This window comes from Cydia splendana, chromosome 2 (assembly GCF_910591565.1).
Source record: "Cydia splendana chromosome 2, ilCydSple1.2, whole genome shotgun sequence".
NCBI lineage: Eukaryota > Metazoa > Arthropoda > Insecta > Lepidoptera > Tortricidae > Cydia > Cydia splendana.
In genome coordinates, this window is record NC_085961.1 from 2,784,825 (window position 1) to 2,803,574 (window position 18,750).

The following is an 18,750-nucleotide window of genomic DNA, read 5'->3' on the forward strand; positions in this document are numbered from 1 at the left end:
GTTGGGGCACCGACCGTACACTGACATCGGAATGATATTTTTATCATGTTATTTAGTAGTCATCGTGCGTCTCGCTTGCGCCAATACATGTACGGACAAGAACCAGCGAAATGCACGATAAGTAAATGACATCAGTTAGACGTCATTCTGATATCAGTGTACGTTTGAATTGGCCTGTTAGCCAAAAATTGTTTCGTATGTCCATCTGTTCTACTCTACTGGTCGCATTTCTAAACCAATTCCCGAATTTTGTAAGCAGGTTCGATAGTTATAAGGTTTTAATTGTCAAATTAGATTCTCTAAATTCTTCTAAACAACGAAGCCATACATTTACTCAGTTTTAAGCTCAGCTCGCGAGGTCTATAGCTCACAGAGCCACTAGTTTGTAAATTGATTGAATTGTCCCAGGCACAATATTCTCGGGCAAGAAGCTCCAGGGCGACCGTGGCCTGGCGCGGCGCCTCGCCACGGTGCTGGGCGCGCGCGCCGCGCTGGCCGCCGCGCCGTGCGCGCGCGCGCCGCGCTGCGAGTGCCGCGCCGCCGCGCTGCACTGCCGCCCCTGCCACGCTAACGAACTGGTACGTTACTAAAGGAAACTTTTCAGAAGTGCCGACCGCAGTAGAAGTCATCAGTTTTACGAACGAAGAGCCATGAATGTTGATTTTATGTTTAAAGTTCTTTGAATGTTAACTCTTATATAGCTAGAGCGACATGTAGCTCGCGAGCTGCTGTTCGCGAAACGATGTCATTAAGAGCGCTTTCACAATGTTCGTCGAAAAGGCCTTTGTCCGTCGTAGGTTACGGACAGTTTAAACAGGAGACCAGAGTTTTTATATAAAGCCCTATACGTAAAATGTACGACGTTATCGGCTGGTAGCCTAATAAACAGCGCATAATAGAAATCTCACAGGTGTCCTGGTCACGGCACCAATACACATGCGGCTTTTTCTCTATAGTATAAAAAAAACTATAAATAGTCGGTGCGTTACTGCTATAACACCATCTGGTCGAGAAAGGGCCCTAAACTAGGGCTACCTAACTTTCCAGGGCACAGTATAATCACCCTACAGCTTTAATAGTATAAAACTCTAACCAATTAGATAATTAGCACCAGTTCATTATCTCTATTAACATATTATAAGCAGACTAAAATTAAATGACGCCTAAAATCACTAATATATTTGTTTTCAGGGTCTCTCGTTCTGGAACCAAGACGACTTCGACGAACTGATCGACCTCTCCTTGGACCAATCGCTGCCCGCGCTCAGATGACAACTTTAGTATATAAGATCGACGATCGTAGTTAATATGTGACCGTACGGTACTTTGTGTACATATTTTGATATTTTGTACTTCAGTGTAATATAGCTTGTAACAACAATATAGTAAATTATTTTTGTTAATTCAATGTTGTCGTTTTTTATGCAATACTGTCACATACTTGACATACTATAAATCTATACCCGAATTACATGGGTCAAGTCTAAATTTATCTCGCAGACAATTGTACAGTACAGTCATGCTGTACAGTACAGAGGTACAGTATGCTGGCGAAGTTTTTTTTTTCTTTGAATGGACTTGAGGGCGGTGTTGCCCGTTGGTGAAATGTTTCTAGTTTGAAATTGACAGAGGTAACAAACATAATTCAATGATTATTATGATTATATCCTTCTTCCCCGCGTTATCCCGGCATTTTTGCCACGGCTCATGGGAGCCTGGGGTCCGCTTGACAACTAATCCCATGACTTTGCGTAGGCACTAGTTTTTACTAAAGCGACTGCCAAAGAAAGAAGAATTAGTAATATAATATAATAAAACATCTGGTAAATGTAATTCAATTTACTCATTAAACAATCAGTCTTCAAATAAGAAATCTACATAATAATATCACATTCTAATCTATAAAAATAATCATACATTCTATCCATTACATTACGACTATAAATAATCCTTACTTATGCATTTTATAAGCTAGCACTGCACCAAAAATCACTAAAAACACAGCGGAAGCTTTAAACAGCATGACTCGTAGAACCTGATTCTGGCCAGCAACGGAGTTGACGATCAGGTTATTCATGAGGAAGACTTGGCTGCTTTCGTCCAGGAAAGCCTGCTGTTCCTCCGGGGTCATCGTTGCGGCGATCTCGTTCATGGCCGCGCGGAATTCGTTCTTGAGCTTGGGAATGTCAATGTCGGTGAAGTCGGTCACTTTGTCGGTGTAGACTTCGGAGTTGGTTTCTGCAATGTGAAAATTAGGTTGTGATGATTTTTTAAAAGTTTAGCAGATGAGACTTGAATGCTATCAAATCAAATCAAATTAAAGCCTTACAAACTAACAACTGCTGTCTATCAACTGCTTATAGTGTCATATAGTTATTGATGGTTTTTATATACTTCAGGGTGCTATGAAGTGGGTATGAAGGCAAATTAAATATCAAAGGATGCTTGATTTATCTTCAGACTTGTTAATGTTAGTAGGGTTAGTAAGTAAGACAAATGTATGGAAGTGCATGCACTTTAGTCTCAGGCGATGCCGCTTGGCACGATTGTTCCTTAGGTCAAACAAAGTTGATCTGGCCCGGTAGCCAGGAGATCGTACCATGCAGACCCCCTAAAGGGGGGGGGTGAAAGGGTCGGCTCCCCAGATCCAATCTATGCTATATTCCATCCTAGTCTTAGCAACTAGGGCAAGTTATATATCATTTTCGGATAATTAACTAAAATTGTTTTTGTACAAAAAATGAAAATGTTATATGACAATATTGGATGTTACAATCACAGTGTGGCGATTTGCACTAAATAAAAAATTGGACGATGTAGCCCGTGTATTCTTTATTCTGAAAAATATCACTTTATAGTAGGCATGCATACATTTTTCCGTAATAAAAAAAATATTTATAGCGCGCGGTAGTATCGATTTCCATACAAATGGAACTATGTCCAAAGTCAAAGATTAAAAATGTTTACAAAAACACTGAATTTGGCATTTTAAAAGTTTAAATATAATGTTTTAATATTTTTTCCATGCGCTTTTGCTCTTTTTTGGTACAAATTTGTTGATTTTATTTTTCTTCCACACAAACTTTCTCCCCCTATTCCTATTATATTACAAAGTTTGTATGGAAGAAAAATAAAAAACAAATTTGTACCAAAAAAGGGCAAAAACGCATGAAAAAAAATATTAAAACATATTTAAACTTTTAAAATGCCAAATTCAGTGTTTTAGTAAACATTTTTAATCTTTGACTTTGGGCATAGTTCCATTTGTATGAAAATCGTTACCGCCACGCGCTATAAGTTATTTTTTTATTACGAAAAAATGTATGAATGCCTACTTTAAAGTGATATTTTCCAGAATAAAGAATACATGGGCTACATCGTCCATATTTTTATTTAGTGCAAATCGCTACACTGTGATTGTAACATCTAAAGTTGTCACAAAAAATTACATAACATTTTCATTTTTTGTACAATTTTTTTTTTTGTATGGAAAGGATAATAATTATTTCAAAAATAAATTCCTCGTTCCTAATTTATACGAAAATGATATATAACTTGCCCTAGTTGCTAAGACTAGGAAGGAATATAGCATAGATTGGACCTGGGGAGCCGACCCTTTCACCCCCCCCTTTTTGGGGGGTCTGCATGGTACGATCTCCTGGCTACCGGGCCAAATCAACTTTGTTTGACCTAAGGAACAATGATGCCAAGCGGCATCGCCTGAGACTAAAGTGCATGCTAAATGACCTTACTAACCCTACTATGTTATTTTTGGCTGGTTTTATCAACCGTGGTCGGCAAAGGAATAATGAAAATAAATTTTGTTATAATTGATTATATGATGGCAATTTGAAAAACATTGAACTAAAATTTTATATTTAAATCTAAATTACAATCAGTATGAATTTTAAAGGATCTTGCGTCACTCTACTTACACACAGCCGGTCACCCTAAATTCATATACTGCCTCTATTCCATCATCCGCCATAGTTAATAAACTTACTGTCTCCGAACATCTTCCGCTTCTTAGCCAGTATCTGTCCGCCGCTCAGCAGCCCCAGATACAGGTGGTACACGTACGCCATCAGCAGCTGCGGGTTCTCCTTCTCCAGCTCTTGCAGGTGCTCCAGATAGCTCTCCAGTGCTGTTGAGCAGGGTGTGGATTGCCAGTCTTCACCGAGGTAGTGTGCTAGATCTGCTTCAAATGCAGCTTTTCTGGTGAACAAAGTTGAATACATGAGAAACAGATGAATGACGTAAAAATGATTAAGATTTAGTCAAGTGAGACAAACTGAGTCTTATTATTGGATATTTTATTATTAACTAAAAACCTTCATTCAGCAACTGGTGATAACCACACTTAATGATTCTAGCGATATACATTCTATGCTGTATAGTCTACAGCAGTGTTTTTAAAACTTTTTCATGACATGACCCCTGTAGTACAAAAAAAATGTTTTGCTTATGTATTGATTTAAGGCTGGCAGTGGCTTCACAAACCCCAGGGGACACGACCCACAGTTTATTTTATAGTGCAAATTTTATGCTAAGCTGACTATTTTTAGATTTAAGGTAATAGTGAATCATACAATTTATGGCAAAATCAATGTTTGATTTTTGAAAAATATTACCTAAATTGTATTGCAGTGGTATCTATTGCATGAAATTATTCAATATTCTTATTCCAGAAATAACTTTTTGTAATTTTGAAGGTAGTCTAAAATTGAAAGATAGATCAAATGAATATCAATAGGAAATTTAAATATTACCTGTATAGAGTTTTGTGCACAAAGAGCTTGTTATAATCAGGCATGTTCAGCCTTTCCTTGGCATCTTCTAGGAAAGCAAAGATGTGGTAAAACACAAACAGCCCTCCGCCCCAAACTGCCTCATCCCGCAGAGCTGGAAACAAAAGAAAACGAATAAAAAAAATACATTCATAGAACATAAAACCATTTTGTATTTAAAATTTTATGAAACAAAGAGTAAGGAATATTATAAAATCGAAGTCCAAAAGCTTTAGAGCCAATTTCGATATTCTAGAAATCTCTTTGTTTTTCAAATTTTGAAGTTGAAGGTACTTACAAATTGCAAACTTAGCGTTGACCAAGGCATCGCTCACAGAGTGGATCTTTCGTGTTGCTTTCCTCATTCGAGTGGTAAAAAGTTCAACATTTCCCGACATTCTTAAATTAATTTGTAATATATCAAGACAATACTTATACGTGCACCCAATTAAATTTTTGTGATTCTGTGAGTGAACGTGACTGTGAATCTGTGATTGATGGTTTGACGTTTAATTTAAAGTGACAAGTTGCGTTTTGTTACGCATTCAGTCAAATTTACGATGGTATTTAGGTATTTACCATTACAAAAATTAGCCTAATCAAAAATAAAAAAACCTGGATATCTTTTGATAAAATTAAATATCAAGCCATGAAATGGATGTCTGATATTTTTGGGGTTTTTGGCTAGTTAACAAAACGCTGAATTCTAAGCAGCAACTGCGGTAACATTGATGATTGCTTGATTTGATTATTTCCGGCGAGCGCAGACCGGATTGATTGTAAGCTCTTAATGTATTGGTTATAAATAGTTCAAAGTCGTAATTTTAGTTGATTTAACAGTCATTGAAAATACTATCACTCATCTAGTGAATCAGAATAGTTAACTCAGCAAAACGAGGAATAATGGGTGATTCAAAGAAAATCAAGGTCAGTTCTATTCTTTTTTATTATACGCTTTTATAAGATCCTATCGTATTAGATACTAAAATCGTCTTAAATACTGTAATTTAACAATTTCAAATATTAATTTTTGCTTTCATTCTTGTGACAATATTTTAATTTCCATTTTCTTCTAATTAAAAGTAGTAAATCGGTTTGTTTACAAATTGATATGATAAGCGTTATCAGTTTGACAATTGTCAAGTCAAGGTAGTTACCTAATAACCTATCTGTGGCCATAAAAACTAAATTACGAAATTACAATATTTACAATGGCTTATGACTTAAAACAAGAAGATGAAGTGAAGGAATACATTGAGAACCTTGGGGTCGAATACCGTTTCGGTTGCTACAAAGAGAAAAAACCAGAAGTATGCCATTTGTTGGGAGATTACTTGGAGGCGATCAAAAAAGATTTTGATAAAGCGGCTAAAGTTTTTAAAAGCAATTGCGTTGACTATAAGTTCGGGAAATCATGTTTGAAATACGGGAATTACTGTCTAGTGGGGAGGGGGAAGGAGAAAGGGGACCCCGCAGAGGCCCTAACCTATTTCGAGAAAGGTTGCGAACTCGGGGAGCCTTCGGCATGCCTGCACGCGGGGATGATGCTCACCGCCACTGGACCCAATGTTTCCATAAAACGAGATGTTCCCAAAGGTAAGGTAACTATTATATATTTTAGATTACTCTGTTGAGTACCTAACCTATAAAACTATAAATCAAGATCTGAATTTTAAGCTTGATTGAGTGGAGTTTGGAGAAATCGAAAGAATAATAAAATAACGTTAAAATCTTTGCCTCTGTATGTATGACTTTAAAACCATACAATACAAACTTATATTATTCTTTATTTTTGAAAAGAAAAGGTAGTTTTTGGATACTTTTCAATTCTATTTATATTTTTTACATTTAAAAAATATAAGTTATAAATTCAAATGTTAACTCATTTTTCCAGGTTACAATTATCTAAAGAAAAGCTGTGATCAAAATGACAACATGGCCTGCCACTACCTCTGCGGCATGTACATCAGTGGTGTTCCCAAAAACGTGGCCGAATACAACCCACACAACCCCGCCAAGAACAAAAACATAGAATACCTCATAAAACCGGATATGAAGCAGGCTTTTGAATTTGCTAAGAAAGCCTGTGAGAATGGTAACATGTACGGGTGCGCCAACGTCAGCATGATGTACAAAAAGGGAGATGGAGTTGAAAAGAATGCCGATGAATCTAAGAGGTTCTTCCAGATTGCACAAGAGTTACAAAAGGCACATGAGACAACCAAGGAACTTAAGTTCCAACAAGGCTTGGAGAAGTAAAAATTGTTGGATATTGACCTGATAGCATTTAAAATGAGATCTTGCATGGTAATGGTAGTTTGTGAATGTTTGATGTAAATTAAATTAAAGTATTATTGTTACAAAATTGTTTTTTCACTTATAGAACATTCCCTTTCAATTTAATATAATGCATATCTACATTCTAATTAACCTTTTGAATGCCACAGACGGCAATTGACGTCAACGCAAAATCGTGACAAAGACGGCATTTGACGATGATCGTTTTTTGATGAAAATCTACTGAAAAACACCCCACTTTTAGGTTGGCATTATTTATTCACAAAACTAATTTTTACCCCCGTGGCGTCATCGTCAGTGGCACGGCAAATGGATGCGCCGTTTGGCGTTCAAAAAGTTAAAAATTATCTTGTCACAAATATGGAAGCAACCTTGACACCTAGAGCTAAAACCAAGTAATAGATAACAGTGGTAAGACAATCTAACAAGGGGCATGAAATTGACCTCATTAGTGTGTTCTAAATTCATAGTTGGCAAGTCATCAAGTACAAGCAAAAAAGGCCCATATTGTGATTAAATGTAAGTCTTCATTTGAAGGATGTGTTCTAGGTATGGCAAGCCCCATATGCTTTATAAACCAGGCCAGGCTAGTAAATACTTTAGCCAATAAATGGAATAATGACTCTTGCTTCCAATAGGGTCAATAGGGTATTTGAGTACTTAGTCAAATCAGTTTCTTTTTTCGAACTGTCAAAACGATTTTGCTACTATGGAATTTGTATGAAACACTAGCATGTGGCGTCACAAATGTCACAATCAAATTAGGTATTTTAAACACAGTACCCTATTATGCACATACTTATAGGTAATTTGAAAAGGCAGTCTAGTAAAAAGAGAGATAAGGTCCCTGTTGAAAAGTAACTCAAAAATTCTTTATTCTATTTCTATAGAGTAATTTTCATAGTGCTTATTCCAGAGCGTTATTAATCCGATTAGAGGCTTACTTGCAAAATAAATATAAGCTTAAGTACATCTGTATTAAAGAGCAATCGCTTAAACTAGCTAATTTGGGGAAGGATTTGAAATAAACCTACTTCCTGAATAGCAAAATTAGTACTTAGATTTCACGAAAACTTTTAACAGTGACAAATGAAAACAATTACCGTTGTTCTCCTCGACTCTTCAATTACAAACATGTCCAATTTTGTAAAAGTTTACCCACGCCCCTAACAATTTCGGATTAATTTCTCTTGACTATATTACTGTTTTAAAACGTAGATCGGAATAATCGGCGGCTCGGGCTTCGACGACCCAACGCTATTTGAAGAGCAGACAGAGCACCATGAGAACACGCCGTTCGGAGCGCCTTCAGACGCGCTCATTGAGGGCAAAGTCAAGGGCGTGCCCTGCGTGCTTCTGGCGCGACATGGGAGGAAACATCAGTTTCAGCCCAGGTTTGTAGACTTGCATTGACGTTAGAATTCTAAATCTCGACACTGCTCAAGGGACAGACGGAGCGCCCAGTGACGTGCGCTGGTCGAGAGCAAACTCGAAGCGCGCTGCGTGCTGCTGACGCGACATGGGAGGATACATCAGTTCCAGCCCACGTTTGTAGACCTGTAGATAAGTATCGATCGGTGTCTATCATTATAGTTTCCAAATGTTGCAGAACTCCACTAAGAAAGATTTCGGAATTCAACATCTAAAAGGTCACTGTGGAACTACGCCATACTTTTTTTTATTAGAAAAAGGTAAACATTTGACCACAAGCTCACCTGATGGTATACCTACTTGTGGTTGAACATGAGAAATTCTTCTGTTATTCGATGGTAACTTTTTATGTTGTTGACAAAGAATCGTAAAATTTGGGAGGGATCGTCCTGAACAGATTTCCAAAATCCTTACTAAGTTTTATAGATTTTTGTTAGGACAATCAAAAGTTATCGTCGAAAAACGGAAAATTCTCATTTCCATCCACAAGTGTGGCGCCGTTCTATACTGAGGTTGTCATCTTAGCAGGGACAAACGGCAGGAAACTCAGATCTGATCTCTGTTTTATCGATGTTCAATCATGCTATGAAAAGAGAAATATTTAAAATATTTTCTGTTGACAGTGACGTGAATTACCGCGCCAACATCTGGGCGCTCAAGCAACGCGGCTGCACCCACATCCTCGCTACCACCGCCACCGGCTCGTTGCAGGAGGAATATCGTCCGGGAGACCTTGTTGTGCTTGACGATTACATCGACAGGTACGTAGTACAAATCACCTGCAATAATATGTTACTCTTAACCTTGTGGACGCCAATGACCGATATATCCGCACCGCAGGTTCAACGCCAAAGACTAATTAATCGGCCACAGACCACAGAGCAACATAGACCTACGTGCATATGCATAAAGTTCAATTTCCGTTTTGACACTTCGGTGACGTGGCGTCCGCGTGACAGCTTTTGTGTTTGACACGGTGTCGAAAAGGTTAAAAGGCCGCAAAAATATGTGACACGCTCTTATTGCTCTACAAATACCTAAGTTCGTATCAGATATTTTTGCGGTCTTCGTTGTGTAACATATATTATTGCAGGTGACTGTACATCCAACGCAAGTAAAACTTTTTTTATAATGTCTGAATTTTTCGAAAGATGGCGGTGTTCTTATAACTTCTGCAATGGATGGTCTACGTCACGCTGTTTTAAAAGCTTAACCCTTTAAAAGCTTAGAACATATAAAGGCATTCTGAGTTGTGGTGCCCCATCCCCATAACGCTAAGAACGATTATGAGTGTTGGAGTGTACGGTGTAGTACGTTGTCAAAGTAAAACCGTGTTGCAATCATGTTGGCGTGTGCGTGATTTATGTAGACAAATGGCAATCAAAATCGATGTTAACCGAGGGTTTTTAACAATGTGTGAACTCCCAAACGGGAAAAGTATGGTACCTGGCCCCAATTTCACCACGGTTACAGGTGCGACAATTGTAAAATCACTGTTGCTGACGTCACAGGCATCCATCGGCTACGGTTACCACTTACCATCGGACGGTCCGTATTCCTGTTTGCCACCATCATTGGTTTATTAAAAAAAACTTTATTATATCGGAAAAAAACAGATATTTCTTTTGCGAAGTTTCTGACAATTGTCAAGATTTAGAAGAATTGTAGGTAATTCTTGACAGGTAATGAGTTATATGTCGGAATTTCGTGACAATTGTAGTGTTTCTTGTGACAATTGTCATAAATTTAGCAAGAGAAATATCTGTTTTTTTCCGATATAATAAAGTTTTTTTAAATAAAACAATTTAATGATGGTGGCAAACAGGAATAAGGCCCGCCCGATGGTAAGCGGTAACCGTAGCCCATGGATGCCTGTGACGTCAGCAACAGTGATGTTTTACAATTGTCGCACCTGTCACCGTGGTGAAATTGGAGCCTGGTACCTATTAGATATACTCTGTTTTCTCTGAATGATCCCTTGATCGGAACTAGATAGATTTTTCAAGTCATTCCTTTTCTTTGTTCCAGAACATGGGGTCGCAAATGCACATTCTACGACCGCACAGACTGCGGCCCGCGCGGCGTGTGCCACCTGCCGCAGCGGCCCGCATTTTGTCCGCGGGCGCGAGCGGCCCTCACTGAGGCGGCCCGGGCGCGCGGGTACAGCTGCCACGAGACCGGCACCGCTGTCGTCATACAGGGGCCCAGGTATAGCCTTTATGACAGAGAGCAAGACTGTTGGTGATGCGACACCACGCTCCCGCCCTGCCGCAGTGTGACAACCCCTTTAACAAAAGTGGGTAAGGGATTAATCGTACGGATTCAACCGAGGACAGACCTTTCATTCTGTCTTCACAATTCTATCTAATGTTGGTGAATGTCCCCTATTTCCCCACTTAGATTAATTACGGTTACTTACAATCGAAAAAATCTAAACGCCTTACCGTGCCTTATTGCTATTTATTTATTTATGTATTTAATCTTTATTGCACAAGGAAAATACAAACGTACAAAAGGCGGACTTAATGCTACAAGGCATTCTCTACCAGTCAACCTTCGGGCAAAGCAGATAACATGTAGGCGGTGCAACAACATGTAATTACAAACACAGTAGGTAGGTACTTTTACACAACTCATACAACTAATATAAATAATACATATGTACAGTGTATGTAAGTATATAACATATAAAAAATACGTACATAACATACACATATATAAGAAATCAGATGAAACTAACAAAATAGAGACTAAGAATTTGCCATTTTTCCAGCAAAGTACTCACTTAAAGCTTTACCCATTATACTGCTGCTGCTTTTTAATATATGTGACGTTCTCAATCAAAAAGTACCACTTTGTAGCTTACCATAAAGAAGAAATTTGCTTGTATCATTATACGAATCACCTGTCAGAGCGTCTTTATGGCAAGCGACCTTTTGATTGAGAACAACACATATGTATTAGAATTTCCACAATATTGTAATTGCAGGTTTTCGAGCCGCGCCGAAAGCCTGATGCACCGACAGTGGGGGGGACATCTCGTCAACATGACCACGGTGCCAGAGGTGAGGTCTTTATTAAGTATCACCTTTTGTGTTTGCAAAAACTCAAAACCGGCTTAACCGATCAGGTTCGCTATAATTTTCCTTGAAAGTCATTACTAAGCTTTACTTTCATGATTTTTTTCATATTTCATGGACCCATGGTTCAACAGTTAGAAGGGGGGTGGTCTTCTTTTTAGGGTTCCGTACCCAAAGGGTAAAAACGGGACCCTATTACTAAGACTCCGCTGTCCGTCCGTCCGTCTGTCACCAGGCTGTATCTCATGAACCGTGATAGCTAGGCAGTTGAGATTTTCACAGATGATGTATTTCTGTTGCCGCTATAACAACAAATACTAAAAAGTACGGAACCCTCGGTGGGCTAGTCCGACTCGCACTTGTCCGGTTTTATTTTCTTTCAGAACGATTATTTCCGAAAATATTATTTTTATCAAGAAATGGTTTCTGAAGCAATCCTAAATATCATGACTAGCAAATACGATACGAGTTTTTTTTTAGGTGGTGTTGGCTAAGGAAGCGGGGCTTAGTTACGCAGCCGTGGCGCTCGTCACCGACTATGACTGCTGGAGGGATAATGAAACCGCTGTAAGGAATATTATTAAAATAAGCTTACTGTATAGACTACTATAGATAGCCTTAACTAAATGCATTAAGATACGTCTTATCCTTGGGCCCACCGTTGTGTCTATACTGCTACACTTCACTGAAATTTAATCCATTTTAAAATTTATTTTGTGTGAGAATTTAAATCTATTGTTTTAAATGTCAAGGTCTTTTTTCAATGATTATATTTGACAAGCAGCATACGAGGGGTTAAATTATAAAACAAAAGAAATTGTACATTATTATCTGGTATTGAATTCAAAATCCACTGTTAATGTAGGCTTCAGGAGGTTATAATTAACCTTTTGAACGCCACAGACGGCAATTGACGTCAACGCAAAACCATGACAACGACGCCAAAGACGGCATTTGACGTCGATCGTTTTTTGATGAAAATCTACTGAAAAACACCCCACTTTTAGGTTGCCATTATTTTTTCACAAAACTAAATTTTACCCCCTTGGCGTCAGTGGCACGGCAAATCGATGCGCCGTTTGGCGTTCAAAAGGTTAACGTATTTCACTTTATTCTGAAATAATATCTTAAGTCAAGTGTTGGCTAAGACAGGTAACTTCGTGACAAGCTATTTCGCACGCACACATAGGTACTTATCGAGTTGTGAATGTGTTTCATGTCGCGCGTCAACACGAGAAAAGCGGCATATTATTAACCTTTTGGACGCCAATGACCGATATATCCGCACCGCAGGTCCAACGCTAAAGACCGATTAATCGGTCACAGACCACAGAGCAACATAGTAGGTGCATATGCATAAAGTTCAATTTCAGTTTTGACACTTCGGTGACGTGGCGTCCGAGCTTTTGTGTTTGACACGGCGTTGAAAAGGTTAAATCAGCCTTAGCTTTACCTCGTGCCTTTCTTTCAATTCTGTGTTGGTGCAGGTGTCGGTGAGCGAGGTGCTGGCCACGTTCGGCCGCAACGTGCAGAAAGCGGCCGACGTAGTGCTGGACGCCGTGCAGATTCTCGCCGCTGACACGGACCATAGCTATTTGGACGGTCACCAGGTACCAGTACTACTTTAACCTATAAGGCATAAGGGTGTCAGAAAATATGCAAAATATAACCTTCTCAGTTTGCAACAAAGTTCAAAATTACGTGGGAAATATATTCCCTCTGCCTTGCTTTATACTCGCTTAATTTAGGCCAACGTATAAACGTCCTGAGTAAAGACTCAGAATTATAATTCGACACCAAAACACAGGGTGGTTTGACCTCTCCGGACCTGTTTAACCTCTATGTGAATGATCTGATAGTCGAGCTGAGCAGCGCCAGGATCGGCTGTCATATCGGGGATGTTTGTCTAAACAATCTCAGCTATGCGGACGATATGGTGCTGCTGAGTCCGTCTATCAGTAGTCTTCAGACGCTACTCTCGGTCTGTGAACGGTATGCGGCGGCTCATGGTCTAAAATATAACGTTCAGAAGACCGAGATGATGGTCTTTAGGGCTGGCAGAGGTCCGGACAGGATACCTAAACTAGTTCTGAATGGCTCACCGGTGCAGGTAGTGAATAAGTTTAAATACATTGGACACGTCTTGTGCAGTGACTTAAAAGATGACCTTGATATGGAACGAGAAAGGCGGGCTCTGTCCATCAGGTGTAACATGCTCGCGCGCAAATTTGCAGGGTGTACAAATGATGTCAAAGTGACTCTGTTCAGAGCATTTTGTCAGTGTTTGTATACCTGTCAACTTTGGGTTAACTTCAGTAGAAAAGCATTTTCAACTCTGCGGGTTCAATACAATGACGCTTTCCGCATTCTACTGAGGTTACCCAGGTTTTGTAGCGCATCGAGCATGTTCGCAGAGGCGGGGGTGCCCAACTTCTTCGCCATCATCAGAAGTAGGATAGCAGGTTTCTGGGAGAGATTGAGAAACTCAGACAATCGAATACTTAAGACCGTCTCCGAGAGCCTGTACAGCCCCATTTTTCGTTACTGGTCATCCGTTCACCACAGCGAGAACAAAAAGTGACAGTACCTAGAGTACCTATGTTGTAAAATTAATATAAAATATTTTATAAGACTAGTCATGTGGCGACTGAAGCAACTCTTAGTTTAAGTTCTTAGTTTATATTAGGATTAGCATAATTTTTATATGGACATGTGTCTGAAATAAAGTGATTTTATTTTATTTTAATTTATTTTAATTAATCTCAATTCTTCGTATTTGTGATGTTATCAAGCAAAAGGTACCACATTGTCACTATCATAAAGACGATATTTGCTTGTATACGAATAACCTGTCAGAGCGTCCTTATAGCAAGCGACAGTGTGGTACCTTTTACTTAAAAACGGCACATTTATGTGAGTTTGGACGTGTTACGATACACGTCAAATTCAAACACTCCAGTTTTGACACAAATTTTACCTATAAGCTTGTGGACTCCAAATACTAATGTTATTTTTACTATTATTTTCAGGAGTTGGTTTCATCATCCATCATGCTGAAGGAATAAACCTCCGTCTATGAATAAGCACAGTTATTTTATAATTAAACAAATACTTTATAATTATCACATACATATATATTTTAAAATAAAACACTTGTAATCTTAAAATTATTTATTATTTTAAAACCAGACATACAAAACGATCGTCTTAAATTAATTACATTTATTACTGTAACTTACCGGTTGTCTAGACAATTACGTATTTTTAAATCTTGTGCATTATTATGTATCATTAATTTATAATTAAATCGTTAAAAAGATACTTATGTTACGACAAGCCCACTCCTTAGGTGCTCACCTATGTAAATTTCTTACTAGTCTTTATCTAAATCTTCCGAAGCCTCCCACCCTGAAATGAAAATAATAAATCATTAGAAACAAATTAAATATTTTTTTGAAAATATTTTAACCCTTTACCAGGCTGACAGTTCAAAAATGACAATCGAATGTCGGTCTTACTGATCGTAAACAGAACACATGTTTGAAGTGCCGTATGTGGGAAATATATGTCCCTTAACCTGGTAAAGGGTTAATTTGTGTTATTTAAAGTAGAACCACTACTATACACGGTGTAACATGAGGAAACCGAATAATTTTAACAGCGTATTCCTGATCATATTTAGAGACAAAAATGTCCTGTAAACTTATTTGAAATTCGCCTAGATTCAGAGTTAATACCAATTAAAAAAGAAACAAGTTTTTATTGTTACATAGTACAAAACGCCTTTTTGATGTTGAAGTTGCTACTATGGGACGTGGTCTCTCTAAATATCCTTATTGATAGATGTCAAAAAGTGACAAGTAACACTTTGCAAAACCCTAAGTTTTACGAAAAAAAAGTAAAAAAATCCATTTTAAGTGACAAGTTTACCAATAACATTTACCTTTTATGTACAAATACATTCAAAAAATTCTAAAAAAAAATCAAACAAGAATATTTTTTTTTTTGGCGAAATGACCTAAACTCATATTACATTTTTACCTTCTTTTGACCTCAGAAATGCGTGGTTAAAATACTTAAAATCTTTCGCATTCCTCGTGAGCACCTTAAATTATATACAAACCGAAATAAATGTCATATACAAAGAAAAAGTGAACAAGGCCTCCAGTGCCCAGGGCTGGAAACGAACTCGGCCAGGACATTGCGCGACCGGCGGTGGCAACCATAGGTGGGAACGAAAGATCCGATCGCTGTGTCTCACTCCAACCTATGGTTGCCGCCGCCGCCGGTCGCGCAATGTCGTGGCCGAGCCGTTATGGGCCCTGTCCATCTCTAAGATACTGCGTAGGTGGGACGCTAGTGGTCAATAGTTGACTGACCTCGCTAGTTCTTGGTCCAGGGGTTTCGCGCGTGTTGGCCGGGGATCATGTCGAGGAGGTACTGGCGCTGGGCTTCGGCCACGCGCTGCATTTCTGCCATGGCCGCGCTGCTGCTGCCGCTGCTATTTTTACCCGCTAAAATGAAGAAAGCGATTAAAAGCAGAAAACCCCTGCGACTGATCTATTTGTAGCAAACTCTTAATTTAAGTATAAGTGTCGCCTTTCCTGTTTTTAAAAAAATAGGGTGGGTTAAAAACTATTAGTTTGTCTTCTCTTTAGTGACGTGGGTCAGGGACAGGTGAAAATAGTTACATTTACATGTTACAGAGGGTCTAATGAGTATGAAATTACAACCGTTTGGTGCATATCTCATCTGTTTTATCGTAAAGTTGATTTTGTTACTATGTGAGACTAAAATGTTAAATATTAATACCAACATATTACCAATTTATCTTATGTAGGATATTCGGGAGAAACTAGTTTTTTTTTACTAGCGAGAACATATGGAAAATTGGAAATGAAACCATTTTTCTACGCTTTCACGGTCTTAGCTAAGAAAATGAAATGCCCGCTGGGATGTTGGGACAGAATGAGAAGGGATCAACGACAACTATTTACAAGATAAAAAGATGAAGTATCTACTTACACCGCTTGCCTAACGCCGAAGCTTGTGCCATAGCGAGCTGGTAGGTGTAGAGCAGCGGGCTGAACTGCATCATGGCGGCCGCGGCCGCCGCCGGCGACATGCTGCCGCTCGCGCCCGCGCCGCTCAGACCTGTCGCACCGAACAATAATATAACATAATAAAGTATTTGACCAAATTAAATTATTTCAGAAAAATATTTTAATTTGTTTTTATCAAGTAGAAACACTACTATATAAATTATAAACTGAAATAAATGTCATATACTAAGAAAAAGTGACCAAGGCCTCTAGTGCCCCAGGCTGGAATCGAACCAGCGTCCTCTGCTATCGCGGCAGATGCCTAAACCACTCGGCCACCGGGTCACAGCGGCATAGGTCAAATTTTCCAAGTCAAGCACTTCTTAATGAAGGCTTATGGCTTAAATAGTTTATAATAATATAACCTGTCTTGAATGTAGTAATGAGTTGCCCAATTTCACAAAAGATGTCGCTGTTCTATCGGCTACTTAGCGTTGTTAAGATTTTTCCACAGCCCCTTATATAGTATATTTGGTTTCGGAATAAATGAGTCTTACGGCAAAGAGAACTAGGGCCGAATTTGTCCGGCCGACTCTGATATAACGATGTTAAAAAAAAAGGAATAAATGAGTATTTAATAAGTTGTCAAGTGTTTTATTACAAAAGGTAGGAAGTGTAGTCAACTAGTGAATAACACGGTTCCTGTACATTTCTGGGTCGGTCAATAACAAAGGTACAAAGTCAATATTTGTGGGATCAGCATTATACGGTGAATTATAAATGACAGGCGAAAATTGTCAGCTTGGTGGTGCCCTGAAGTGGGCGCTCGAAAGCGGTTAGACAATAAGTGTGTAAGGGTGTTATTCCACCTGTCCAATTTATTTGTCCAATGTGTATTGCGTCTCACATTTTGCTTTAGTGAGATAATGAGACGCACTGACATTGGACAGATGGAATACCACCCTAAGATATTTCAGATTTCCGAGAATTTTACAAGTATTCGGAGAGTTGCCGCATCTTGGCAACTCTCCGAATACTTGTAAAATTCTCGGAAATTATACAAAATAAAGAACAAATTCTTGAAACTGTAAATCTTATTCCTCATGCGAAAACGTGAGCCCACGAAACATTTCCATGTGAAAAAATTCCATAGCACTGTCAAATAAGTTCATAATATGCCTAAACTGTCATCAATTTTCGAATATCAGATTTCTGTCTGTTTTTTTTCTTAAATTATAATTCTGTTTGGTTCCTTAAAGCATTCCTAGAAGTAATGAGAAGTACAGTCAGCATCAAACAAAGAGTGCCAGCAAAAGTGGCCAAATACAATGTGGTGTAAACACACCTTTTTTCCTAACAAGGTTTTTTCTTTCAAATAAATATTATTCTTATTCTTCCCCATACGAATAAGGATGTGTTTCCATATACTTGGCCACTGTGGCCGTCGCTATATATTTGACGCTGAGTGTACTGTAATCGTTCACCTATCTGACCTCGCAACAGCTGGTGCTGGAGGGCCTGCATGGCGGCCGCCGAGTGCTGCTCGAACGCCATCTGCGCCGCCGCCGCCGCCGCGAACTGCTAAACAACAATACTGTTATGCAATGCAATGTGATACCCCGTTTTTCTAACCTCGAAAGTAGTGTAAATTGAAATAATAGGGGGTATTACTGCAATGTTCTGCCGCCAGAGTGCAGCACTAGCACCTATCGTAAACCATAGAGTAACTTATACATACTGTGCCTTAAACTGTTTTTTGACAAGTAGGCGGTTTGTTTACAAAGAGCCTACCGGGTAACGAGAAAATCGAAATTTAGTTATCTGCCTCTTTATCGCTCGCATATGCAAGAGAGACAGAGCTTAGATAACGAAATTTCGATTTTCTTGTTTCGCGGTAGACCCTCTGATTGTGATGGATCGTGGTAGTGGCGCCCCCTACGCAGAGTTTCGCGTAATATTCCCTATTCAGTGCATAGTTACTCGTCAAGATTTAATTTTGAGCACATATGGCTTTAGTTCAAATTTTGTTAATAGGCGGGTCGATACAGTAACAGCAGACCGTTTACCGTGACCGTGACCGTGTTTTAGCATGACTTGCGTTCTCGCGCGCGA

General features: G+C 38.9%; 5 protein-coding genes and 1 non-coding gene across 6 annotated transcripts in view; 3 read left to right on the forward strand and 3 right to left on the reverse strand.

Moving 5' to 3' along the window:
* LOC134801842 (uncharacterized) overlaps positions 1 to 1,408 on the forward strand; it is an 81,931-nt gene extending 80,523 nt beyond the window's left edge. The window contains exons 70-71 of the mRNA XM_063774481.1: positions 409 to 578; positions 1,192 to 1,408. Coding sequence (XP_063630551.1) covers positions 409 to 578; positions 1,192 to 1,272 — 251 coding nt within the window. The 3' untranslated portion in view covers positions 1,273 to 1,408. The remainder of the gene's footprint in view (positions 1 to 408; positions 579 to 1,191) is intronic.
* A 411-nt stretch (positions 1,409 to 1,819) lies between these two features.
* LOC134801939 (heme oxygenase 1) lies at positions 1,820 to 5,242 on the reverse strand. The gene is made up of 4 exons (XM_063774573.1): positions 5,086 to 5,242; positions 4,770 to 4,902; positions 4,004 to 4,215; positions 1,820 to 2,238 (listed from the first exon to the last, which is right to left on the reverse strand). The coding sequence occupies exons 1-4, from the start codon at positions 5,183 to 5,185 to the stop codon at positions 1,952 to 1,954; spliced, it is 732 nt and encodes a 243-aa protein (XP_063630643.1). The 5' UTR covers positions 5,186 to 5,242; the 3' UTR covers positions 1,820 to 1,951.
* Positions 5,243 to 5,556: 314 nt separating this feature from the next.
* Positions 5,557 to 14,708, forward strand: LOC134802631 (S-methyl-5'-thioadenosine phosphorylase). Its single transcript, XM_063775266.1, has 8 exons — positions 5,557 to 5,714; positions 8,304 to 8,479; positions 9,140 to 9,277; positions 10,545 to 10,724; positions 11,506 to 11,581; positions 12,077 to 12,163; positions 13,084 to 13,206; positions 14,626 to 14,708. Exons 1-8 carry the CDS (start codon positions 5,691 to 5,693, stop codon positions 14,659 to 14,661), a joined length of 840 nt encoding a protein of 279 aa, XP_063631336.1. The 5' UTR covers positions 5,557 to 5,690; the 3' UTR covers positions 14,662 to 14,708.
* On the forward strand, positions 5,953 to 7,085 carry LOC134802671 (cytochrome c oxidase assembly factor 7 homolog). The gene is made up of 2 exons (XM_063775308.1): positions 5,953 to 6,383; positions 6,682 to 7,085. Exons 1-2 carry the CDS (start codon positions 5,999 to 6,001, stop codon positions 7,044 to 7,046), a joined length of 750 nt encoding a protein of 249 aa, XP_063631378.1. The 5' UTR covers positions 5,953 to 5,998; the 3' UTR covers positions 7,047 to 7,085.
* A 41-nt stretch (positions 14,709 to 14,749) lies between the features above and the next one.
* LOC134802844 (serine/arginine repetitive matrix protein 1) overlaps positions 14,750 to 18,750 on the reverse strand; it is a 50,943-nt gene continuing 46,942 nt past the window's right edge. Inside the window, 4 exon segments of the mRNA XM_063775583.1 lie at positions 14,750 to 15,004; positions 15,972 to 16,110; positions 16,622 to 16,750; positions 18,123 to 18,219. Of these exon segments, the coding sequence (XP_063631653.1) occupies positions 15,980 to 16,110; positions 16,622 to 16,750; positions 18,123 to 18,219 (357 nt within the window). The 3' untranslated portion in view covers positions 14,750 to 15,004; positions 15,972 to 15,979.
* Positions 16,912 to 16,983, reverse strand: Trnas-cga (transfer RNA serine (anticodon CGA)). The gene has a single exon. It is a non-coding gene; the product is annotated as a tRNA-Ser (tRNA).